Genomic DNA, 26,042 nt, shown 5'->3' with positions numbered 1-26,042 from the left:
AAAGTTTAATGTTTTACTTTTATTAAAAAAAAATACCAGGTGACATGGACATGTAACGTCGGCTCTGAGCACTGATAGGCTGCGTTACCTGTCATAAGTTTCCTTGCTCTCAACATCTGGCTCACACAACCCGACTCCGTAGACCTTCTTCATCGAGGGCATCAGATCCTGTTGGGTGGAAATTAAGGAGAGCTTAGATTGACAGGCATTTTCTTCACCTGAGGAGCTGAGACGGGGGTAGTTTGCCTTGAAGGAGATGTCAGTAGACTGAAGGTAGTTTGCCTTAAATAACATGTCAGTAGACTGGGGGTAGTTTGCCTTGAAGGAGATGTCAGTAGACTGGGGGTAGTTTACCTTGAATGAGATGTCAGTAGACTGGGGGTAGTTTACCTTGAATGAGATCCCAGTAGAGAGGGGGTAGTTTACCTTGAATGAGATGTCAGTAGACTGGGGGTAGTCTAGCTCGAATGAGATCCCAGTAGACAGGGGGTAGTTTGCCTTGAAGGAGATGTTAGTAGACTGGGGGTAGTTTGCCTTGAAGGAGATGTTAGTAGACTGGGGGTAGTTTACCTTGAATGAGATCCAAGTAGACAGGGGGTAGTTTACCTTGAATGAGATCCCAGTAGACTGGGGGTAGTTTGCCTTGAAGGAGATGTCAGTAGACTGGGGGTAGTTTACCTTGAATGAGATGTCAGTAGACTGGGGGTAGTTTGCCTTGAAGGAGATGTCAGTAGACTGGGGGTAGTTTACCTTGAATGAGATGTCAGTAGACTGGGGGTAGTTTGCCTTGAATAAGATGACAGTAGACTGGGGGTAGTTTGCCTTGAAGGAGATGTCAGTAGACTGGGGGTAGTTTACCTTGAATGAGATGTCAGTAGACTGGGGGTAGTTTGCCTTGAATGAGATGACAGTAGACTGGGGGTAGTTTGCCTTGAAGGAGATGTCAGTAGACTGGGGGTAGTTTACCTTGAAGGAGATGTCAGTAGACTGGGGGTAGTTTACCTTGAATGAGATCCAAGTAGACAGGGGGTAGTTTACCTTGAATGAGATCCCAGTAGACAGGGGGTAGTTTACCTTGAATGAGATCCCAGTAGACAGGGGGTAGTTTACCTAGAATGAGATGTCAGTAGACTGGGGGTAGTTTGCCTTGAATGAGATCCCAGTAGACTGGGGGTAGTTTACCTTGAATGAGATGTCGGTAGACTGGGGGTAGTTTACCTTAAATGAGATGTCAGTAGACAGGGGGTAGTTTACCTTGAATGAGATGTCAGTAGACTGGGGGTAGTTTACCTTGAATGACATGTCAGTAGACTGGGGGTAGTTTACCTTGAATAACAAGTCAGTAGACAGGGGGTAGTTTACCTTGAATGAGATGTCAGTAGACAGGGGGTAGTTTACCTTGAATGAGATCCCAGTAGACAGGGGGTAGTTTACCTTGAATGAGATCCCAGTGGACTGGGGGTAGTTTACCTTGAATGAGATCCCAGTAGACTGGGGGTAGTTTACCTTGAATGAGATCCAAGTAGACTGGGGGTAGTTTACCTTGAATGAGATCCCAGTAGACAGGGGGTAGTTTACCTAGAATGAGATGTCAGTAGACTGGGGGTAGTTTGCCTTGAATGAGATCCCAGTAGACTGGGGGTAGTTTACCTTGAATGAGATGTCGGTAGACTGGGGGTAGTTTACCTTAAATGAGATGTCAGTAGACAGGGGGTAGTTTACCTTGAATGAGATGTCAGTAGACTGGGGGTAGTTTACCTTGAATGACATGTCAGTAGACTGGGGGTAGTTTACCTTGAATAACAAGTCAGTAGACAGGGGGTAGTTTACCTTGAATGAGATGTCAGTAGACTGGGGGTAGTTTACCTTGAATGAGATGTCAGTAGACAGGGGGTAGTTTACCTTGAATGAGATCCCAGTAGACTGGGGGTAGTTTACCTTGAATGAGATGTCAGTAGACTGGGGGTAGTTTACCTTGAAGGAGATGTCAGTAGACTGGGGGTAGTTTACCTTGAATGAGATGTCAGTAGACAGGGGGTAGTTTTCCTTGAATGAGATCCCAGGAGACAGGGGGTAGTTTACCTTGAATGAGATCCCAGTGGACTGGGGGTAGTTTACCTTGAATGACATGTCAGTAGACTGGGGGTAGTTTACCTTGAATGAGATCCCAGTAGACTGTGGGTAGTTTACCTTGAATGATATGTCGGTAGACTGGGGGTAGTTTACCTTGAATGAGATCCCAGTAGACTGGGGGTAGTTTACCTTGAATGAGATGTCAGTAGACTGGGGGTAGTTTACCTTGAATGAAATCCCAGTAGACTGTGGGTAGTTTACCTTGAATGATATGTCGGTAGACTGGGGGTAGTCTACCTTGAATGAGATCCCAGTAGACAGGGGGTAGTTTACCTTGAATGAGATGTCAGTAGACTGGGGGTAGTTTACCTTGAATGAGATGTCAGTAGACTGGGGGTAGTTTACCTTGAATGAGATGTCAGTAGACAGGGGGTAGTTTACCTAGAATGAGATGTCAGTAGACTGGGGGTAGTTTACCTTGAATGAGATGTCAGTAGACTGGGGGTAGTTTACCTTGAATGAGATGTCAGTAGACAGGGGGTAGTTTACCTTGAATGAGATGTCGGTAGACTGGGGGTAGTTTACCTTGAACGAGATGTCAGTAGACTGGAGGTAGTTTACCTTGAATGAGATGTCAGTAGACAGGGGGTAGTTTACCTTGAATGAGATGTCAGTAGACTGGGGGTAGTTTACCTTGAATGAGATGTCAGTAGACTGGGGGTAGTTTACCTTGAATGAGATGTCAGTAGACTGGGGGTAGTTTACCTTGAATGAGATGTAGTAGACAGGGGGTAGTTTACCTTGAATGAGATGTCGGTAGACTGGGGGTAGTTTACCTTGAATGAGATGTCAGTAGACTGGGGGTAGTTTACCTTGAATGAGATGTCAGTAGACAGGGGGTAGTTTACCTTGAATGAGATGACAGTAGACTGGGGGTAGTTTGCCTTGAATGAGATGTCAGTAGACTGGAGGTAGTTTACCTTGAATGAGATGTCAGTAGACTGGGGGTAGTTTGCCTTGAATGAGATGTCAGTAGACAGGGGGTAGTTTACCTTGAATGAGATGTCAGTAGAGAGGGGGTAGTTTACCTTGAATGAGATGTCAGTAGACTGGGGGTAGTTTACCTTGAATGAGATCCCAGTAGACTGGGGGTAGTTTACCTTGAATGAGATGTCAGTAGACTGGGGGTAGTTTACCTTGAATGAGATCCCAGTAGACTGGGGGTAGTTTACCTTGAATGAGATGTCAGTAGACAGGGGGTAGTTTACCTTGAATGAGATGTCGGTAGACAGGGGGTAGTTTACCTTGAATGAGATGTCAGTAGACTGGGGGTAGTTTACCTTGAATGAGATGTCAGTAGACAGGGGGTAGTTTACCTTGAATGAGATGTCAGAAGACTGGATTATTTACCTTGAATGAGATGTCAGTAGACAGGGGGTAGTTTACCTTGAATGAGATGTCAGTAGACTGGGGGTAGTTTACCTTGAATGATATCCCAGTAGACTGGGGGTAGTTTACCTTGAATGAGATGTCAGTAGACAGTGGGTAGTTTACCTTGAATGAGATGTCAGTAGACAGAGGGTAGTTTACCTTGAATGAGATCCCAGGAGACTGGGGGTAGTTTACTTTGAATAACATGTCAGTAGACAGGGGGTAGTTTGCCTTGAATGAGATCCCAGTAGACAGGGGGTAGTTTGCATTGAATGAGATGTCAGTAGACTGGAGGTAGTTTACCTTGAATGAGATGTCGGTAGACTGGATTATTTACCTTGAATGAGATGTCAGTAGACTGGGGGTAGTTTACCTTGAATGAGATGTCAGTAGACAGTGGGTAGTTTACCTTGAATGAGATGTCAGTAGACAGGGGGTAGTTTACCTTGAATGAGATCCCAGGAGACTGGGGGTAGTTTACTTTGAATAACATGTCAGTAGACAGGGGGTAGTTTGCCTTGAATGAGATCCCAGTAGACAGGGGGTAGTTTGCATTGAATGAGATGTCAGTAGACTGGAGGTAGTTTACCTTGAATGAGATGTCGGTAGAGCTTAGACTCGGGTTCTTTTGAGGTGAAAGGTCAGTTAGCCCATCATCATCCGAACTACCATCTTCATCACTGCTCTCTTCCACAGGGAGCCCAGGGGCTGCAGCTACCGCCTTACGAACTGGCACTCGTCTTCGCCTAAAATCGCAATGGTTCTTCTAATGATGTCTTAGTTCTTTTAGATTATCATCAAAAAGGCTTAAACGACTTCAAAAGTGAAGTTTTGATATTGAGAGGTTGTTTTGGCTTAAACAGCTTTTACTGAGTTCCCTATATTAGACTCATTTTCGGCTTGATTTTCGTGAATTTTTCAGATTTTATTAATACATCTATGCTTTGTCAGATCCCGCAAGATTCACACTTATTTGAAATCAAATTATATTATTTCATGCAAGGTAAATGGAAGCAATTTTTTTATATTAAAATAAAAATATCGAAATCTGCGCGATGAATTTTTTTCTAAATTAACAGTAACACCTAACAATACTCCAGCTTGAAGTACACGAATTTTTGGCTTAAAACTGACCTGTCAAACTTCGCGATTGATGAATCTTTATTTTACGCCAAAATTGTCCTCGCAATCTTTAAAAAAATAAATGCACTCTTGCCTACAAAGATCCATCCCCGAATTTACGCCCACTGCTAAGTCCACACCCTAAGGCAACTTGTGTGAGAGGGGCGAGAGGACCAGTGTTGCACAAGAATAAATTCCAGATGGTCAATTCGAGATATTTTTATTAAGATAATTAGAAAACTAAAGAATTTATTCCTTTTCAACATTTGAGCCCAAGCCGCGTCTCTTCTAAACTATTACCCGGCGCTATGGCTAAAATAGGCCTTACCGAAAGTACTTGCTTAATGCAGTTGCATGTCGAACCTGCGTTTATGAGAAACTAGAATCGAAAGTTGAGGATATGAACGCGCTTCAAACGAAGCCCACGCCAGCGTCACACATGGTAATCGACGAGCTGCCTTGTTTGTTTCACATGTGACAAAGTTGCACGAGCGGAACTGAGATCCCGGTTTGTGCATTTCGTACAGATATCTGTAAATTTAGAAAAATTCATCGCGCAGATTTCGAGATTTTTATTTTAATATTAAAATATTGCTTCCTTTTAACTTGCATGACAAAAAATAATTTGATTTCTAAGAAGAGTGAATCTAGCGGAATCTGATAAAGCATAGATGTATTAATAAAATCTGAAAAATTTACGAAAATCGCGCCGAAAATGAGTCTTCTGTAGGGAACATAGTATATAAGCTGTTTAGCCAAAACAACCTCGGCGCGCCACCTTAAGGTATAAAAGACAAAATGTCAAATGCATGATTTTCATATTTTAAAAAGTCTAAGGCAAAGAAGGCTTTCAACAACATTTGACATAAGGGGGATCATGGTCAAAGGGGGTCAATAACATAAGTGGTTCGGGTCATAGAGGGTCAAGGTCAAAGGGTGGTCAAGGTCATAAGTGGTTCGGGTCATAGAGGGTCAAGGTTAAAGGGTGGTCAAGGTCATAAGTGGTTCGGGTCATAGAGGGTCAAGGTTAAAGGGTGGTCGAGGTCATAAGTGGTTCGAGTCATAGAGGGTCAAGGTTAAAGGGTGGTCAAGGTCATAAGTGGTTCGGGTCATAGAGGGTCAAGGTTAAAGGGTGGTCAAGGTCATAAGTGGTTCGGGTCATAGAGGGTCAAGGTTAAAGGGTGGTCAAGGTCATAAGTGGTTCGGGTCATAGACGGTCATAGTTAAAGGGTGGTCAAGGTCATAAGTGGTTCGGGTCATAGATGGCCAAGGTCACAGGAGGGTCGAGGTCATAAAGGGTGATTGCCATAGGGGAGTCAAGGTGATAGTGTCCAGGGTCAGGGGAGTCAAGGTTATGAGGGGGTCAATGTCATAGGGGAGTCAAGGTGATAGCGTCTAGGGTCAGGGGAGTCAAGGTTATGAGGGGGTCAATGTCATAGGGGAGTCAAGGTTATGAGGGGGTCAATGTCATAGGGAAGTCAAGGTTATAGTGTCCAGGGTCAGGGGAGTCAAGGTTATGAGGGGGTCAATGTCATAGGGGAGTCAAGGTGATAGTGTCTAGGGTCAGGGGAGTCAAGGTTATGAGGGGGTCAATGTCATAGGGGAGTCAAGGTTATGAGGGGGTCAATGTCATAGGGGAGTCAAGGTGATAGTGTCTAGGGTCAGGGGAGTCAAGGTTATGAGGGGGTCAATGTCATAGGGGAGTCAAGGTTATAAGGGGGTCAATGTCATAGGGGAGTCAAGGTTATGAGGGGGTCAATGTCATAGGGGAGTCAAGGTTATAAGGGGGTCAATGTCATAGGGGAGTCAAGGTTATGAGGGGGTCAATGTCATAGGGGAGTCAAGGTTATGAGGGGGTCAATGTCATAGGGGAGTCAAGGTTATGAGGGGGTCAATGTCATAGGGGAGTCAAGGTTATGAGGGGGTCAATGTCATAGGGGAGTCAAGGTTATGAGGGGGTCAATGTCATAGGGGAGTCAAGGTTATGAGGGGGTCAATGTCATAGGGGAGTCAAGGTGATAGCGTCTAGGGTCAGGGGAGTCAAGGTTATGAGGGGGTCAATGTCATAGGGGAGTCAAGGTTATGAGGGGGTCAATGTCATAGGGGAGTCAAGGTGATAGTGTCTAGGGTCAGGGGAGTGAAGGTTATGAGGGGGTCAATGTCATAGGGGAGTCAAGGTTATGAGGGGGTCAATGTCATAGGGGAGTCAAGGTGATAGTGTCTAGGGTCAGGGGAGTCAAGGTTATGAGGGGGTCAATGTCATAGGGGAGTCAAGGTTATGAGGGGGTCAATGTCATAGGGGAGTCAAGGTGATAGTGTCTAGGGTCAGGGGAGTCAAGGTTATGAGGGGGTCAATGTCATAGGGGAGTCAAGGTTATGAGGGGGTCAATGTCATAGGGGAGTCAAGGTTATAAGGGGGTCAATGTCATAGGGGAGTCAAGGTGATAGCGTCTAGGGTCAGGGGAGTCAAGGTTATGAGGGGGTCAATGTCATAGGGGAGTCAAGGTTATGAGGGGGTCAATGTCATAGGGGAGTCAAGGTTATAAGGGGGTCAATGTCATAGGGGAGTCAAGGTGATAGCGTCTAGGGTCAGGGGAGTCAAGGTTATGAGGGGGTCAATGTTATAGGGGAGTCAAGGTTATGAGGGGGTCAATGTCATAGGGGAGTCAAGGTTATGAGGGGGTCAATGTCATAGGGGAGTCAAAGTTATGAGGGGGTCAATGTCATAGGGGAGTCAAGGTTATGAGGGGGTCAATGTCATAGGGGAGTCAAGGTTATGAGGGGGTCAATGTCATAGGGGAGTCAAGGTTATGAGGGGGTCAATGTCATAGGGGAGTCAAGGTTATGAGGGGGTCAATGTCATAGGGGAGTCAAGGTTATGAGGGGGTCAATGTCATAGGGGAGTCAAGGTGATAGCGTCTAGGGTCAGGGGAGTCAAGGTTATGCGGGGGTCAATGTCATAGGGGAGTCAAGGTTATGAGGGGGTCAATGTCATAGGGGAGTCAAGGTTATGAGGGGGTCAATGTCATAGGGGAGTCAAGGTGATAGTGTCTAGGGTCAGGGGAGTCAAGGTTATGAGGGGGTCAATGTCATAGGGGAGTCAAAGTTATGAGGGGGTCAATGTCATAGGGGAGTCAAGGTTATAAGGGGGTCAATGTCATAGGGGAGTCAAGGTTATAAGGGGGTCAATGTCATAGGGGAGTCAAGGTGATAGTGTCTAGGGTCAGGGGAGTCAAGGTTATGAGGGGGTCAATGTCATAGGGGAGTCAAAGTTATGAGGGGGTCAATGTCATAGGGGAGTCAAGGTTATGAGGGGGTCAATGTCATAGGGGAGTCAAGGTTATGAGGGGGTCAATGTCATAGGGGAGTCAAGGTTATGAGGGGGTCAATGTCATAGGGGAGTCAAGGTTATGAGGGGGTCAATGTTATAGGGGAGTCAAGGTTATGAGGGGGTCAATGTCATAGGGGAGTCAAGGTGATAGCGTCTAGGGTCAGGGGAGTCAAGGTTATGCGGGGGTCAATGTCATAGGGGAGTCAAGGTCATGAGGGGGTCAATGTCATAGGGGAGTCAAGGTTATGAGGGGGTCAATGTCATAGGGGAGTCAACGTGATAGTGTCTAGGGTCAGGGGAGTCAAGGTTATGAGGGGGTCAATGTCATAGGGGAGTCAAGGTTATGAGGGGGTCAATGTCATAGGGGAGTCAAGGTTATGAGGGGGTCAATGTCATAGGGGAGTCAAGGTGATAGTGTCTAGGGTCAGGGGAGTCTAGGTTATGAGGGGGTCAATGTCATAGGGGAGTCAAGGTTATGAGGGGGTCAATGTCATAGGGGAGTCAAGGTTATAAGGGGGTCAATGTCATAGGAGAGTCAAGGTGATAGCGTCTAGGGTCAGGGGAGTCAAGGTTATGAGGGGGTCAATGTCATAGGGGAGTCAAGGTTATGAGGGGGTCAATGTCATAGGGGAGTCAAGGTTATGAGGGGGTCAATGTCATAGGGGAGTCAAGGTTATAAGGGGGTCAATGTCATAGGGGAGTCAAGGTGATAGTGTCTAGGGTCAGGGGAGTCAAGGTTATGAGGGGGTCAATGTCATAGGGGAGTCAAGGTTATGAGAGGGTCAATGTCATAGGGGGTTCATGTAATTTATACTCACGTCGGAGATTTGAATGGTGCTCTGACCACGAACGGGCTGTGGTCTATGCAATTTGAAGGCATAAAGTCTCTGGCAAAGACAAAGTGCGTAATAATATTAGAAAAAACACTGCTTAGTTGAAATAGAGACACGTTGTAGAAAAAAAACTAGGTGGTCTGATCTTGTGGGAAATAGACTCAGTTACAGTGGAATATTACACGCTTCTGTTAGAACAGAGTCATTTCGCTGAATCGAGAATCAGCAGGGGGCAATCAATAGAAAGCCTGGACGCACTTGCATGACTTTTGCATCGTCAGTTGGTAGATCGTCTCAAAGACGGACAGCACGTGTGGACTGTAGAACTCGCGGAACACGTCCACCTGCTGGTCCTCGATCGTCTGACTTCGCGGTAAAATCACGCTGTCCTCAGGGTCAGGGAGATCACTTAGACCCAGGCACGCCCCTGTTATATATATAGAGAGATCTAACTATGGTGTGGCAATGCAATACGTTATAGATGAGTTAACACAAGAAAAGATAGAGAAATATCAACAATGTACACCACTGTAATATAGAGAAATCCATTTTGTAATCTTACTATGATATGGCAATGAAGTACGCTATAGATTAGTCAAAAACAAGAAAAGATGGAGAAATATCAACAATGTACACCCCTATAATATAGAGAAATCCATTTTGTAATCCTACTATGATATGACAATGAAGTACGTTATAGATTAGTCAAAACAAGGAAAGATAGAGAAAAATCAAAACCATATGGTTTATAGTAGGAAAATGTAGTTTTGTTAATGAAGGCTGATAGCGACGGTTGCAAGGCCTCATGGTATTCTATGCCATACACAAAATAACGAGTAATTGTTAACTTTGTGTCATTGTTCTTATTATCTAGCTACAGGACCAATGCCAGCCCAAGGGGGGGGGGGGGGAGAAGAAAAAAAGGAAAGGAAAATAAAATCAGAAAAAGGCAACATGCTGTACCTTCCCATATCGGGTATGGCAAACTATTAAGGACAACGCCATCTAGCCACTGGGTGTAGCTAAAACATAAAAAAGTTAGCAATATATTTATGATATAATTACCATGACCATCATCATATGATTCCCATCATCATCACCATCACTATGATCAGAATGATCAAAACTGCCACCATCACCAATACTATCACCACCACCATCACTGCCATCACCGTCACCGTCACCGTCACCGTCACCGTCACCATCACCATCACCATCACCATCACCACCACCACCACCATCACCATCACCATCACCATCACCATCACCATCACCATCACAATCATCATCACCACTACCATAACCGTCTTCATCACTACCATCACCATCACCACCATCATCAACACTAACATCACCATCACCATCAACTTCACCATCACAACTATCACCACAATTATTCTTGTACCTCTTGCGCGTCTTGTTTCTCCTCAAGTTGCGTGTGGATGAGTGGTGGAGATAGTAGTCAGTCGGTAGGTCCCAGATGTTCAGGATGCCATTACGTGGTACGAACACACCCAAGAACACATTCATGGCCTGCTGCTTATCAGCATCTAACACACAAATAAGCCATTATCATTATCACCCTTTTAGTCATCAGGATCAATTTTCTTTATCAACCTAATATTAAAATCGGCATCATCATTACCATCACAATTGACATCATTATTATCAACATATTTGTCATCATCTTCACCATAATTGATATCTTCATCAACATTACCATCATCACCATTACCATAATTGATATCTTCATCAATTTACCATCATCACCATCACCATAATTGATATCTTCATCAATATTATCATCATCACCATCACATAATTGATATCTTCATCAACATTACCATCATCATCATAACCATAATTAATATCTTCATCATCACCATCACCATAATTGATATCTTCATCAATATTACCATCATCACCATCACCATAATTGATATTTTCATCAATATTACCATCATCATTGACCGAATAATCGTCAAGCTGTGTGACTCACCGTTGAATCTGTTACTATAGTAACGAGATATAGTCTGCATGATGTCACGTGAGTGTGATGTGAAAGGAGACACTTTACGGTACGTCTGGATCCTGCAACCAAGCAACGCGACATCAGGAAATGCAAACTCTTGCATCAATAAATATGAGCTGATGCGTAGTTAATAAGACAACAAAAAACTTTAAACCAGTTTTAACTTGTAACGACAAGCCATTTTAAAAGAAGGACCAATTGATGTTGTTTTCTTCGAACAAAAGTTTTGTGCATAGTAAATAATAAGTGAACATAAAGAACCCATTAAAAAAATCCAAGTCTCTTCTTCTGAAGATTGAAGATCTCGAGCGTAATGCCTCTCTTCTAGTTAGGAAAATACACTGGCATGGATAATTATGCCATGTATCACAAATTTTAGTTGTTCCAAAATGCTAACCTCCTATCTCCGCCTTCTCAGCTCAAAGTGACTTCCACAAGAAAAAATATAAAACAAGCAATCAATCAAATCAAAAGAAACACGCATACCGTTGCACGAGCTATCAATCAATTCAAAAGAAGCACGCCGACCAGTGCAATAGGTGTCAACTAATAAAGACACTTAATTAATGATGCATTAGCTATCAGTCAAATCAGAAAAGGCACGCCTACCCGTGCACGAGCTGTGAGCCGCCATACTGTAGAGCGAGCGTATCTCCGTGTGCCTCATATAAGTCCTCCAGGATTCTATGATTTAAACAAATAGGCTAGAAGTAAGCAAATAGGCTAGAAGTAAGCAAATAGGCTAGAAGTAAGCAAATATTCTCGTAATAAATAAATATGCTAGAAGTAATTATGTTGGGTGAAAAACGCGTATTTGAAATCGAAATTCAACATTGTCTTGATTCCACACTCCGTACTAAAAAAACATTTTTTTAAATATAATTTTCTACAACCATTGCTTTAAACCTTCCAAAAGAAATTTTTTTATTCAAAACAAAAATAACAGGCTGTTCATTGATTTGTCAACTACTGAGTTTTATCTCGGGTAGGAGCATCTGAATGTACCCTTACAAAAAAAAGTTAAATATAAATAAACCTCCCTGGTATAAGAACAAAACCTAGGCAATCTATATCCATGGACTGAAATGTTAAGTAGGTATAAGTAATAAGTAGACTGAAATGATTAAGTAGGTCTGAGTGGACGATGCAAGGGAGGAGTGGTGGGGGACGGGCCATGGAATCCAGTCCCCTTTCCCCTTTCTTTGGATAGAAATTATTTTTTCTGTATTTAGTCATTGTCCTACCTGACCGCATCGGAGTCGAACTCTACAGAGGGCTTGTCAATCACCCCTAAGGAATACAGCTAAGGAATACAGGAATACAGCAAGCTCATTTTATTGAAACCATACAAAGCTAGTATCAAATTATTCGCTATGTAACAAAGAATATAGTAAAAAATAGAATAAAAATAGACGAACAACACAAAACATGATAAATGTTATTGGCTAATATGTACCACAATCCTGCTTGAAAGTAGATTCTGAATGCGTTATATAAATCAACACAAGTTTGCTAACAATAGAGTGTATTGTATAGTTCCATTTTAAAAATATTGCAACTTGATTGCCGGATATAGCTGAGATTTGCATACTGAAACTTTTAAATGAAATACTTTTACATCGCATCTGATATCGAAATTCGGAGGTATTACCTGGAATCCTAGCGCACATTTGCCGGCCATGAACTGTGCAGTGTTGGTACGATCAAGACAATCTACACAATTAACACGCAGAACACCTGTCTGAAGGATCAACAGAAACCAGTCAGAAAACAGTCTTCCTTTACAAGGGCAAAGCCTTAGTATCAACAGAATCCAGTCAGACTTTCCCTTTACAAGGGTAAGGCCTGAGCATCAATAGTAACCAGACAGTTTCTTACCCCAACCCTGCAAGTGCTCTAAAAATTAGTTGTACATGAAATTTCCCCTCATGGTTTCACTGTAATGATACCTTCCTTGCCAAACACCATCTCTTTCGTAAATCTGTGCAAATCTGCTATCACGGAGCTTTATAAATCTGTGAACACGGTCATTGCTGTCGTCTTTACCTCACCCCACCCTAGCGAGTATGACTTAGTCACACCTGACATCTCAAACGGTCATCGCTGTAATCCTACCCCACCTCTACAAGTATCACTTTGTCACATCAAACACCTCCCAACACGGCCGTCACTGTACTCTCATCTACCTTACCCCACCCCTGCAATTATCACTTTGTCACACCTGACACCTCCCTACACGGTCATCGCTGTAGTCTTGTCCCCTCATCCCCTGCCATCCTGGATGTCGCCGAAGTCGATTGCAGTGCAGCTCATGTCCACTGTGAAAGAACCCAGTCGCCTTGAAGACCTTTGGAGAGAATAGAGATTCGTCAGAAATAACCCAGTCGCCCTAAAGACCTTAGTGCAGAATGAAGAAACGTTAGAAATAACCCAGTCGCCTCGAAGACCTTAGGGGAGGATGGAGAAACGTTAGAAAGAACCCAGTCGCCTTGTAGACCTTAGGGCAGAATGCAGAAACGTTAGAAAGAACCCAGTCGCCATGAAGACCTTAGGGGGGGATGGAGAAACGTTAGAAACAACCCAGTCGCCTTGAAGACATTAGGGCCAAATGGAGAAACGTTAAAAAAACCCAGTCGCCATGAAGACCTTAGGGAATGATGGAGAAACGTTAGAAACAACCCAGTCGCCTTGAAGACATTAGAGCCAAATGGAGAAACGTTAAAAAAACCCAGTCGCCATGAAGACCTTAGGGAATGATGGAGAAACGTTAGAAACAACCCAGTCGCCTTGAAGACCTTAGGGGAGGATGGAGAAACGTTAGAAATAACCAAGGCGCCTTGAAGACCTTAGGGGAGGATGGAGAAACGTTAGAAATAACCCAGTCGTCGTTAGGAGAGAATGGAGAAGCGTTACAAAGAACCCAGTTGCTTTGTAGACCTAAGGGGAGAATGGAGAAACGTTAGAAAGAACGCAGTCGCCTTGAAGACATTAGGGCAGAATGGAGAAACGTTAGAAAAAACCCAGTTGCCTTGAAGACATTAGGGCAGAATGGAGAAACGTTAGAAAGAACCCAGTCGCCTTGAAGACATTAGGGCAGAATGGAGAAACGTTAGAAAGAACCCAGTCGCCTTGTAGACCTTAGGACAGAATGGAGACACGTTAGAAAGAACCCAGTCGCCTTGTAGACCTTAGGGGAGAATGGAGAAACGTTAGAAACAACCCAGTTGCCTTGAAGACCTTTGGAGAGGATGGAGAAACGTTAGAAATAACCAAGGCGCCTTGAAGACCTTACGGGAGAATATGGAAGTGTTAGAAATAACCCAGTCGCCTTGTGGACCTTAGGGGAGAATGGAAAAACGTTAGAGATAACCCAGTCGCCTTGGAGACCTTAGGTGAGAATGGAGAAAAGTTAGAAAGAACCCAGTCGCCTTGAAGACATTAGGGCAGAATGGAGAAACGTTAGAAAGAACCCAGTCGCCTTGTAGACCTTAGGACAGAATGGAGACACGTTAGAAAGAACCCAGTCGCCTTGTAGACCTTAGGGGAGAATAGAGAAACGTTATAAAGGTAGCGTTCATCTTTTACAGTAGATTATCTGCTACTGGAAGCGCACGGAAGGTAGAAGTGCTAAAAAAGGAAAGGAATTGCCTTTTGGTGTTTTTAACACACGATAGATAGGTTAGGTAAGGCATAACCGTGCAACGCAGGAGAAGCTTGGATCGTAAAATGGAATTGTGACACTAACATAGTGGCTCAACCATGCATTGTTCCTTGACTATGCCAACAAAGATATTAGCCTCAACGGGAGTAGGATGCGTCTTCCCGTCATGCTTTGCGCGAAAAAGTTTTTGTTTACTGTCTTAGGTTGGCAGTAACATACAAAAAGTGATCATTGAATGTGTTATCCTAAACAAACCCGACTTATTTTTTGTCTTTTCAATAACCGCCGGCGAAGAACATTCCTTAAACAGCTACAGCAACTCTTCTCTCTCGGCAAATAACGTAATTCGTCGCTGTTGTAGCTCATTTGGAAAGCTTATGTGGCCAATTACAGTTTTAAATTCAACAAGTGAAGTATTTACAGCTGAAATGGGAAGTTTTGCACCCAAATCGACGCAGTAGACATGAACACAGGTTGACTTTTCAAACTCATCAGCTTGGAGAGAATGTATCGCTATGGCGTCCATAGCGAACTGGCACCATCGCTGGGGGCGAGGCAGTTGATAATATATTTGGAAAGCGATGCATTGTGGGAAGACGCGTCCTCCCCCCCATATTAGCCTCTAAGTTTTCCTACTGAAATCTTTTCAAGATGGATAATGATGGATGATGATGATGATAAAAATAATATTAAAATTAAAAAAAAATACAATTATGCAATCCGCTGCTTTTTTAAGCAATCATTATCTTCAAATTAGTCACGTCTCTTTAAACTGGATGTAACATATGCAATAAATGTTTTTTTTTAATATTTGATTCCAATTCGTGATATATAGACACATTTCATTGTAAAATTTCAATCTCACTATAATTATAATTATTTACACTCTTTTCTCCACATGCTCTACTATTGCCAGATCAAAACTACTCTGATTTGCATGGCACAATTTTCTAGCCTTCAACAGTTTTAAAAATAATTTCGTTTTTTTCAGTACAGGTAGCGAACAAAACACAAGAGCGTGAATTTAAAAACAAGACGACAGTTTGGCTTAATTAAGGTATAAGATCACTACTTGAAGCTGTGGTGGACGTGTTGATAAATTTGGATAAAATGGTCTTTTTAGAATAAAAAGTGCAACACAAACAGGAAACTGGGAAAACGCTTATTTCAATTAAGGTTATCAGTTAGAACGGCGAATGGCGATGGCTAAATTTCTATATTTTGTTGGATGAGGTCTTTGTGATATCCAGAATTATCAATGCTTGAGACAAATGGTTCCACGAGACGTTTGTTCCTAATATCACAAAAACATCATCCAATAATCATTTTAAGTATACATTGATCCAGTAAAAAAATACTTTCGCGAAAACAAAACTTTTTTGCAAAGGCAAATAAACATTGTCTCACAAAGTGTAACTTGCTGCTTTTGTAGAAATATTTTTGGAATCGTTATCGAAGAAGAAACGCTAGCAGCAATTTGTGTTTACAGCAAAGCTAAAGCTCTCGTAATATTCGCGCCCTAGGCCCAAGATGCATTGCGCTCATAAAATCAATAATCAGCTAGCTCATTTGCGTGGTTCTTTAGCCAATCAAAATCGAGATAGTGAGGACAATGTATCATAAAGGTGCTAATTAGGGGGAAACCCAGATAAAGCTCGTAACGCCATATGTTACAACCAAGCGAAAACACACGCAGAAACCATGTGGACGCAAAACTCCGATACCTGGATAAGTTTTTTTTATTTACGCTTATTTGCTCATGTATTTAACATCCAACCTTTTTTTTCTTACATCCAAATGGGATTTGCGATAAGCAAAAAAGATATGTTTTTTTAAGTGGGGGAGGGGAGGGGGCGGGTGGGGTGCGCTAGCCGGACCAAAAGCATCAATCCAACAAGGTTTATTTTCGTCAAAAAAAATACACACAAGGAATATAAAAGAAAAACTATCTAGTCTTAAATAAATAAAGGTATATTAAAATCATTTTTGAAGTGCATCAAGCTTTAAGATATAACAACAAAATGGCATACCGGAACCATGACTGGGACAAATAGGTAATATTTTTCGCAATTCCAAAAGCTACCCCGTCGCTTTCTATACTAGAGTATTTTTTCCATTTGAATAGTAGAGTATTTTTTTCCATTTGAAAATGAGGGACTATTCGTTTTATTCATCGCGTATAACAAATATCCATCACGAATTCTAGGAATCATATATTGCTAATTTTTCGTATACAACTACAAAACTATCGTTTAAACAACAGATTAAAACCATGGAGAGCTTTACTGGAGAAATCATGTTTTCTCTCAGAAATGACATGATCTGCAATGTTTCTGGGAACATGATTTTGGTAAATGGCATTTACTTGGAAAAATCTTCATCGAATTTTTGTCCTTTTTTGTCTGTCCAGCGCTGGTCCATGGGCCAAGGTTTTAACATCTACTCGAATATATAATCGCCAGAACATACTATCTCTGCAAGGACTCCACGGCGAAAGACTTTCAGCGCAGTGTCTTTTTTTTCCAGTTCATGACAAATTGCATTCCTTCTTGGGCGCACAAGACAACTCAGATCAAGACTTAACGGCTTTTCTTCGTCTTCACTACAGTCAGGCGGGAAAACGACGCATTCCTTTGAACGAATGCAATAGAAAGCCAAACTATCCGATTCTCCTTCGATCACTTTGTAACTGCGATCCGCTCGTCCTGTCAAACGGTTTAATCTTCGAAAGAGACTGCTGCAAAAATCCATGTTCTCTTCTTCTTGATTTTCTTTTGGTTCGTTAGTGCTCCGGCACAGCGGTTAGACATTGAATGGTATCACAGGCACGATAAGACGAGTCTCTTAACGAGCAAATATTATGGCGTCAATTAGAGTATGGGAATAGCCAATTAGGATGTATTTTTGTGTGAATGGTCTTTGGTTTTTGAGTAAAAAGGTTTTTAAACAATCGACCAGGAAAGTTTTTTTTTAATAGCAGTGTCACGGATGCAATAAGAAAACGAAAATCTTAAATAAAGCAATGAATAACTCCAAATATTCACCGTCTCCATTGCCATCTTTTCATAGAATGGCTGGTACGCCGGGGCAGGGTGGACTGGTAACTACTCCGTCTACCTTGACAGGGAAGAATTGACGAAAAAATGGTTTAATAGAGAAAATGCAACTAATTATCCAGTCAAATGGCCGTATGAAAATAAGAATTTGAAAGATCGGCTCAACTTCTTCACCTGGTGCGGTGGTTGAAAACTTTATAGTTGAAGGAAAAGGCTACAAAACCAGCAGCATTTATCAGGGAATTGTGGAGGCTCTTCACTACTATTCTTATTATGATGTTACAGAGCAAAAATCCAAAAATAAAAGCTTTATTTATGATAGCTAAAATACGGAATTGTTCTCCTAAACGAGCGAACACCACAAGGCAAACAACATTGACAGTCAAGGTGAGTTCCGGACGAAAATTTCAATTCAAAATGGTGTGAATAGAATATATGAATCAAAACGAAATTTCTGTCTTATTCCTTTTAAGTGTTATTCTTTTTTTTTGCAAATGTTGCTGATAATAATCCTCAAACAAAACGATTTTAGTCGTTTTACAACTTCTCTGATTTTCCCGGTGTCACTATTCAATCATCTTGCTTCCACTGTGTTTTTAATTGGCTGAGAGATCAATTTCTTGAACGCTGATTGGATGCTATTTTGGCACGCACTAAAACGGCTTCCCAGTTCTGTTATAATCGTAAAAGAAACTTTTCCTCAAATAAGAAAAATACATCTACAAATCAAGACTTATCTATCTAGCTCAGGTAAGAACGACCTTGATGGCTCATGTATACACAGTTGTGTTGATAAATCTTTGTATCATTAAGCTTATTTCATTGAGAATTCATTTGCTATTTATTGGCAAATGTGTGAGGAAAAACGGAAAGCATTTCGCAAACATCCTTGCAAAGTCTTTCTCGTTTCTTTATTACCTGGCTATGCTGTTTTTGTCCCAAATTTTATGTTAAATACAGAAAAACGTCAAAATGTCTTTCTCATATAAAGCCAATATTGATCTGTTGTCTGTTTCTGTTTGGTAAGGATACTAATCTAATCATTTGTTTTCCTCTATGCTTGTTCTCATGTTTTAAGAAAATTAGAAAATTGAAATAACAACGAACGATTTTTTTTCTGATTCAGGTGAACTGTTAATACCCAAAAGCCATAATGTGAGACTGTATGAAGACATGGATGATGAGCAGCATATTTTAGCAAAATATTTAGCTTTCCTTTCTTCCCTTTAAATATGTTTTTCCTTTTCAATCAATCTGCATTCTTCCCCTGGGAAACATATTTTTCCTGTTTGGTTGATATTGCCATAAAATTTTAACCATTACAATCACCAAAACTGTGATTCCTTTTTCCTTTTTTAAGGGGTGGGGGTTGTCCCAAGTGCTATGCTCTTTTCATTCTTTTGTGGGATTCAAGCTACTTATGAGTAGCAATAATTTGATTCGCCATTCAGCATCTTTTGTGCATTTAATATATTATAAAATAGATACATTCAAGTTAATTTAAAACCTACATTTCTGTGTCCTCGCCATATCTGCTATTGGGTAAAATTGCTGTTTACCATTCCCATTTACCCAAATAGACTCCCATAACAGAAGGGGATGATCGATCTCAACCCTAAGGGATAACAATTTGGGTGTGGTCAGTAATTCCTACCCCCATAAGGTAGCACATTAGGTGCGGTCAAGCAATTTCTTTCACTAAGTATTTTGACCACAACCTAAGGGAAAGCAGTTAGCATAATTTCATACCCTGGACAAACAACCCCATCTGACTATTTTAGGAGGAGCCTTCCCCTCCTTAATGGATGCTGTCAAATGGGGTTTCTCTTTTCTTATCTATGCTAACTTTGTCTGGGGCTTTAACTGGGAGGTTAACATTTAAGTATGATATAACTGTGCTGTTTAACTCAAGTAGGAAAAGGATAGTGAATCGAAATATTTGTATTCACAAAGATTTGTAGTTGCATCTTCCAGCAATTTGGTACCTGTACCTCTACTGTGTTTTAAAAATGGCTGAAAATTTTTATCATAGGTATTTTTGGGTGCAAAATGTTGGGCTCTCTTGCTGCAAACATCTGCTGAAGTCTTTTGATCTTCAAAGCTGTACTCAACAAAAAAAACTGAGTAATTATTTGATTGTAGAAATGTAAAATAGGAAATATCTGTTCAGTATCAGTTGTCTATCAAATGAAGCTACCCAGAGCACTGTTAATAAATAAAACTAAAATATCAGCAATATTTTTTTTAAGCTGCAAAAGTAGTGGTGATTGGGAGGAGGTCCAGCATTTCATTACGGTGGGAGAAATAGCTGAGATAAAATAAAATCCAGCTTGGACCGTGCATTTCAAACAAGTTACATGAATGAAAAAGTGGGGAGGGGGATTAAGCATACAGCACTTTAGTCTTTTTAAAGCATATGGACTGAGGTGAGTGTTGTCATTATGGATCTCTTTTTTATTCTCAAAAAAATTCTAGTCTAGAAACTATTTTGTTCAGGGGGTCATACCTCTAAACTGCCTAAAGATTCCCAATATGGAAATAGGGTTAAAAAGCTGGCTCCGCTTTTAGGCAGTGCCTAAATCTATATATTAGTCTTTTCATAGAATGGTCGGTACGCCAGGGCGAGGAGGACTGGGTCCAATCCCTTGGTAGTGTTTTCAGAAATTGTTTTGTGGAAGGAGTCGGTACACAGGGTTGGATCCGGAATACTTGAAACCAATTCGTTTACGATTTTTTTCTTGTTTAACTTTTGACTTGTTGAAAAATTCTGTAGTACCTTAGCTGTTATTTAGCATTTGGTATGCGTATATCAGGACAGAGTGTGGATACATCCATGGATTCTGAATAGTGTGTTATCACTTCGAAAAAGATACAAAATGAAAAACAAAATTATAATATCACATTCGACTCGGTGGAACACCAATAGTTCCTTGTTTCCCATCTTTTTTCGGTGTCATTTACTGCGGAAAGGAGATTCAGTGACTTCAAGCCTCCGAGGCGTTGTTAAATTATATTTACCAAAGGTATTTGTCGATATTTGATCATTTGCAGTGGTGGTTCATGGAGTATTTCAGTAATTTAGTCACAAGCTGGACAATCCTTCCTTTAAGTAAATATCCACAAGAATAGTATGTCGAAATTGCCTCAGTTCCTCGTCCTCCACTTCATTGACTTCACAGATCGCGTTCCTTCTCGGTCGTACGAGGCAGCTCAGATCCAGATCCATTGGGACTCCCACGTCTTCGCTCCCATCTGGCGGAAAAACCATAAATTCCCTTGATCGAGTGCAGTTGAAAACCACATTTTCTGGTTCCTGGGCTCCTATTATCTGGTATTTATGGCTGATCCTCGAAGTCAGGGTGCTCCAGGTTTTCCCCATCTTTCGGATGAAATTACTAGAGAGGCATTTACCGCTCATGTCTGTCTTTCTTATCAAATGCTGATAGTTTCTTGCAAAAATTGTCCGTTTACCTTTCAAAAACGATTAATGCAGACACACTAACTCGCCAGGAACGCTCGTCATCTGTTAGAACATACATAATTACTACTTAAACGACGCTTTGACGTCATAACGAGCGCATCGATGACGGAGACGAATAAAAAAAACCTAAATATATAAATACGATATAATTGTTTCTCAAACCCACCCATGAAATGGCCTGGACTTTCTTACTTATTATATATCAGGTTTTGCCATCACGTGAAATAAGATTTTGTTATGGATCGTTATGGATGACGTCATGCTGACGTCACTGTGCTGTTTAGCCCTACATTATACGCTTGAGTTAAACACATTATATTTATATCTTTATTACTCAACAAGAGGAACTAGAAAAGTAAATGGAACAAAATTGGAATACAGCCGAAAGCTCAACGATGTATGAATGTTGTGATTTGTTGTCTACTGCCCACTTCAAATAAAACCTAGCAGATGGCTAGCTGTCTTATATTTAAAATATTCTTTATCTCGTTGCCGTTATATCTTGTGGTCAAAGTGTGGCTTTATGTGGCTTGTGTGATCAAAATATCAAAACACCAATACTATCACTGCTGGTGTACAACTGGCGAGACTGCCGCCTTATGTACATAATGTTAGGAGATGCTATGAAGCAGTTTGCCATCCTTATCGCTATTTGCATAGAGCTAAACTAAACTCCTTGGACTCCTACGTGATTCGAAAGAACATCCTTTGTTTTAAAGACAAAAAGGTGTCGAGAATGACATACGATGCGCTGCACTAGCTACGAATAACTTAGTTTCATGATCCTTTTTCAACACAACGGATACTACGCGCAATTAAATCAAACTATTGTTTCCCTAGACACCATTCATTTGACCAAGTTGCTAAAGAGCTTGTTTAAGAAACACGATATTCGTGAAGTGCTCTAATGAAACAGTGAGCTTACGCCAACTAAAAACAAAATTGGGCAACGGCGATACTAATGTTACTATGATTTGATAAAACTGCGAAAGAGTTGGTTTTTTAAACAAGTTTTTATATGTAGTGCTCTAATTAAACTGGGCTTACGTCACATGAAAATAAATTCGGCAACAGCGGAAAAAAAACGAAAATAACAAAGGGGCGAACGTGAAATGCATTCTGTCTGATGATGCATTAATGTCGCTTTTCTCTAATTATGAAGACGCAAATTTTCACGGTCTAGCGAGAATGGAACGTGACCAAAAATTAGGTCCAAGGAATAATTTTCGTTATTTGGAACTATAAAAACGACTTAATCCAGCGAAATGAGTTCGGAATTGAGCACTAAGCATTAGATCATTTTTAGTTCACGTTGAAGTATCAAAAATAAAAGTCCAAGCATTCGTGTTTATGATCATTATATACTGTATACCCTGCTTTCATGTATATAATCAAAAAGCCTAAACTGTCGTGATCTCGTACCAGGACAATGAATACAATACAATTGCAGACTCTGCCCTGAAGAAGTCTTATTAAAGACGAAAATTAGGCAGAGTCGGATTCCAGTTTTTGGTGTATCCCTGCTTTCACGTGATATACTTTGCTTTCGAGGTGGACCTAGCATCAGAACAATTTATGAAATAACTCTGATCATTCGAACTTTATTTTGTAATAGATCATTTACGGGAAATAATCCTGATGATAACAGCGGGAGGATGGTAATCCTGTGGTATAACAAGCTTTGTCCTACTTCATGTTTAAAGCAGGAGAATGAAATAGTATTTTAGATATGCGTCAAAGGGGCAAGGGGGTCGGTCCACTCGGTCGCCAACATTAAGGTCCACCATCTTCAATGATTATATTCCGTTATAATACGGCACTTTCAGGGCTAACGACTTGTTTGAGCGTTTTTCTTCTCCTCGGAAAACTGCATATTTTCTTAGAAAAACCACAGCATCAAGATTCATTAAAATGGCCTTTTATATGTGCCGGACGAATACAATTTTCTAATACGGATTGAAATAGGGTTTCGATAAAGGCATTTCGATCAAAGAAATTGCGTAGATATTGTATAATATACATATAAATCAGATTCCTGTTTTTCTAACGTGCCTGAGTCAAACAAACCGGCATTGTTTAGTTATACTGTTTATGTTATATATTTGTTCATATTTGTAATGATCCGCGGTAAGGCCGCAATGGTTACCAGAGAGCAAGCGGACTAGCGCTGAGTTAGACAATATCAGCAGTAACACGCTCAGAACACAGCATTTTCATATTTCCAAGTCTGAACACAATAGAAGCCTAATTACTAGCGTTCGGTTCGGTATTCCTGTGTTAGAAAGAAAACAAAAGGGGTTGGGGAGAGGCAATCCAGAATCACAGTCTCTACTAGCCACAAGAACACGATCAGAACGCTTGAGACTGAAAAACAGCATTTTTTTTACAAGACGTTTTCGCTACATTTGCTGAAAATAACGCTGTTTTTGTAGAGGGGTAAACATAACATTTCAACCTCGTGTTAATTATTTCCCTTATTATTACCTGATCGGCAATCACGGTTAGCCTTTCCATAACGTTCAAGTCCTTACTACAAAGAAAACATAAGAAATCATTGAAATCTTACAATGAATGAACATTGCATAAATATCATGTCTTCAAAGCTCACATGTAAAAAAAACCTTATCTATTTACTCTATCGTATACACCTATTTTAAATATTGTTGCACTTGGAGAATCTGTGCATCGTAACCCGCAGTGCTTTATGGATATCAAGTAAATAAGCAAAAAGACGTACCGTAAACGATCTAATAAACGCCCGGGGCGTTTATTAAAATTCGACAGTCCGAGGGGGGTGGGGGGGGCGTTCAATAGATAGGATGCGTTTATTAGAGAGGGGCGTTCTTTACAAACTATGACAATATAACAAATCCAAGAGCTCAGTCAGGATCACGTTAAATTAAAGCTTGCGTAGCAAGCATTTCTTACCCAGGTCTCAAGTCTCATCCAGTAGAAGCCAAACTCAGATTTATTTAAATTTGATTTATATTACGGTTAATTACTATGCCGTTTGTTTATGTGCTGGAAGGGAGGGTAGTGTGCGTTAAATAGAGGGCCCTTTATTAGAGAGGGGCGTTTATTATAAACCTGTAACTTTACAGGTGAGGCGTTCATTAGATAGGAGGCGTTCTTTAGGTAGGGGGCGTTGATTAGGTCATTTACGGTAAACCAAATTTAAATACAGGTTTCTAAAGCTGGATAATTCTTGTTTATGTTCATATAAAAATTCACATAAACATGGCTTCCAGATACAGATTCAGCCTTTTAAACGCTACCCATGAACCACCGTGGGTTACGACACATAATTTATCAAGTGTAAACTTATTTCAAATAGGTGTATACTTGGCCATGTCTCATGTAATGTTAAGTTTGTTGATATGCGAGCTTCGCTCTTGGGCCTTAAAATAATGCAATGATTAATCATATCTGTCATGTACTGTATATTGTATTATGGGGTGGCTTTACCTCTTATTATGTCTTGCCATGTCCCACGGAATGTACTGTTTGTTGTATTAATGGGGTGGTTTTACCTCTTATTATGTCTGGCCATGTCCCATGTCATGTACTGTATGTTGTATTATGGGGTGACTTTACCTCTTATTATGTCTTACCATGTCCCATATCATGTACTGTATGTTGTATTAATGGGTTGACTTTACCTCTTATTATGTCTGGCCATGCCCTACGTCATGTACTGTATGTTGAATTATGGGGTGGCTTTACCTCTTATTATGTCTGGCCATGTCCCATGTCATGTACTGTATGTTGTATTATGGGGTGACTTTACCTCTTATTATGTCTTACCATGTCCCATGTCATGTACTGTATGTTGTATTATGGGGTGACTTTACCTCTTATTATGTCTGGCCATGTCCTGTGTCATGTACTGTATGTTGTATTATGGGGTGACTTTACCTCTTATTATGTCTTACCATGTCCCATGTCATGTACTGTATGTTGTATTATGGGGTGACTTTACCTCTTATTATGTCTTACCATGTCCCTTGTCATGTACTGTATGTTGTATTATGGGGTGACTTTACCCCTTATTATGTCTTACCATGTCCCATGTCATGTACTGTATGTTGTATTATGGGATGGCTTTACCTTTTATTATGTCTTACCATGTCCCATGTCATGTACTGTATGTTATATTATGGGGTGACTTTACCTCTTATTATGTCTTACCATGCCCCATGTCATGTACTGTTTGTTGTGTTACGGGGTGACTTTACCTCTTATTATGTCTGGCCATGTCCCATGGAATGTACTGTATGTTGTATTATGGGGTGGTTTTACATCTTATTATGTCTGGCCATGTCCCATGTCATGTACTGTATGTTGTATTATGGGATGACTTTACCTCTTATTATGTCTTACCATGCCCCATGTCATGTACTGTATGTTATATTATGGGGTGACTTTACCTCTTATTATGTCTTACCATGTCCCATGTCATGTACTGTATGTTATATTATGAGGTGACTTTACCGCTTATTATGTCTGGCCATGTTCCTTGCCATGTACTGTATGTTGTATTATGGGGTGACTTTACCTCTTATTATGTCTTGCCATGTCCCACGGAATGTACTGTATGTTGTATTATGGGGTGACTTTACCTCTTATTATGTCTGGCCATGTCCATTGTCATGTACTGTATGTTATATTATGGGGTGACTTTACCTCTTATTATGTCTGGCCATGTCCCACGTCATGTACTGTATATTGTATTATGGGATGGCTTTACCTTTTATTATGTCTTACCATGTCCCATGTCATGTACTGTATGTTGTATTAATGGGTTGACTTTACCTCTTATTATGTCTTACCATGTCCCATGTCATGTACTGTATGTTGTATTATGGGGTGACTTTACCTCTTATTATGTCTGGCCATGTCCCACGTCATGTACTGTATGTTGTATTATGGGGTGACTTTACCTCTTATTATGTCTGGCCATGTCCCATATCATGTACTGTATGTTGTATTACGGGGTGACTTTACCTCTTATTATGTCTGGCC

General features: G+C 40.9%; 1 protein-coding gene across 2 annotated transcripts in view; it reads right to left on the bottom strand.

Annotated features, from left to right (window-relative positions):
• The window catches only part of LOC5520403 (polyphosphoinositide phosphatase-like), a 40,397-nt gene that overhangs the window by 1,904 nt on the left and 12,451 nt on the right, over nucleotides 1-26,042 (bottom strand). For both annotated transcript variants that reach the window (XM_048721534.1, XM_048721535.1), the window contains exons 13-24: nucleotides 23,505-23,550; nucleotides 13,044-13,169; nucleotides 12,474-12,563; nucleotides 12,067-12,125; nucleotides 11,432-11,506; nucleotides 10,790-10,881; nucleotides 10,196-10,340; nucleotides 9,754-9,812; nucleotides 9,049-9,217; nucleotides 8,776-8,844; nucleotides 4,094-4,250; nucleotides 89-168 (exon numbers count right to left, since the gene is read on the bottom strand). In XM_048721534.1, coding sequence (XP_048577491.1) covers nucleotides 89-168; nucleotides 4,094-4,250; nucleotides 8,776-8,844; nucleotides 9,049-9,217; nucleotides 9,754-9,812; nucleotides 10,196-10,340; nucleotides 10,790-10,881; nucleotides 11,432-11,506; nucleotides 12,067-12,125; nucleotides 12,474-12,563; nucleotides 13,044-13,169; nucleotides 23,505-23,550 — 1,167 coding nt within the window. The remainder of the gene's footprint in view (nucleotides 1-88; nucleotides 169-4,093; nucleotides 4,251-8,775; nucleotides 8,845-9,048; nucleotides 9,218-9,753; nucleotides 9,813-10,195; nucleotides 10,341-10,789; nucleotides 10,882-11,431; nucleotides 11,507-12,066; nucleotides 12,126-12,473; nucleotides 12,564-13,043; nucleotides 13,170-23,504; nucleotides 23,551-26,042) is intronic.

The sequence above is a fragment of the Nematostella vectensis genome, chromosome 14 (genome assembly GCF_932526225.1).
Source record: "Nematostella vectensis chromosome 14, jaNemVect1.1, whole genome shotgun sequence".
In the NCBI taxonomy this organism is placed as follows: Eukaryota; Metazoa; Cnidaria; class Anthozoa; order Actiniaria; family Edwardsiidae; genus Nematostella; species Nematostella vectensis.
This window is presented reverse-complemented; position numbering and strand designations above follow the sequence as displayed.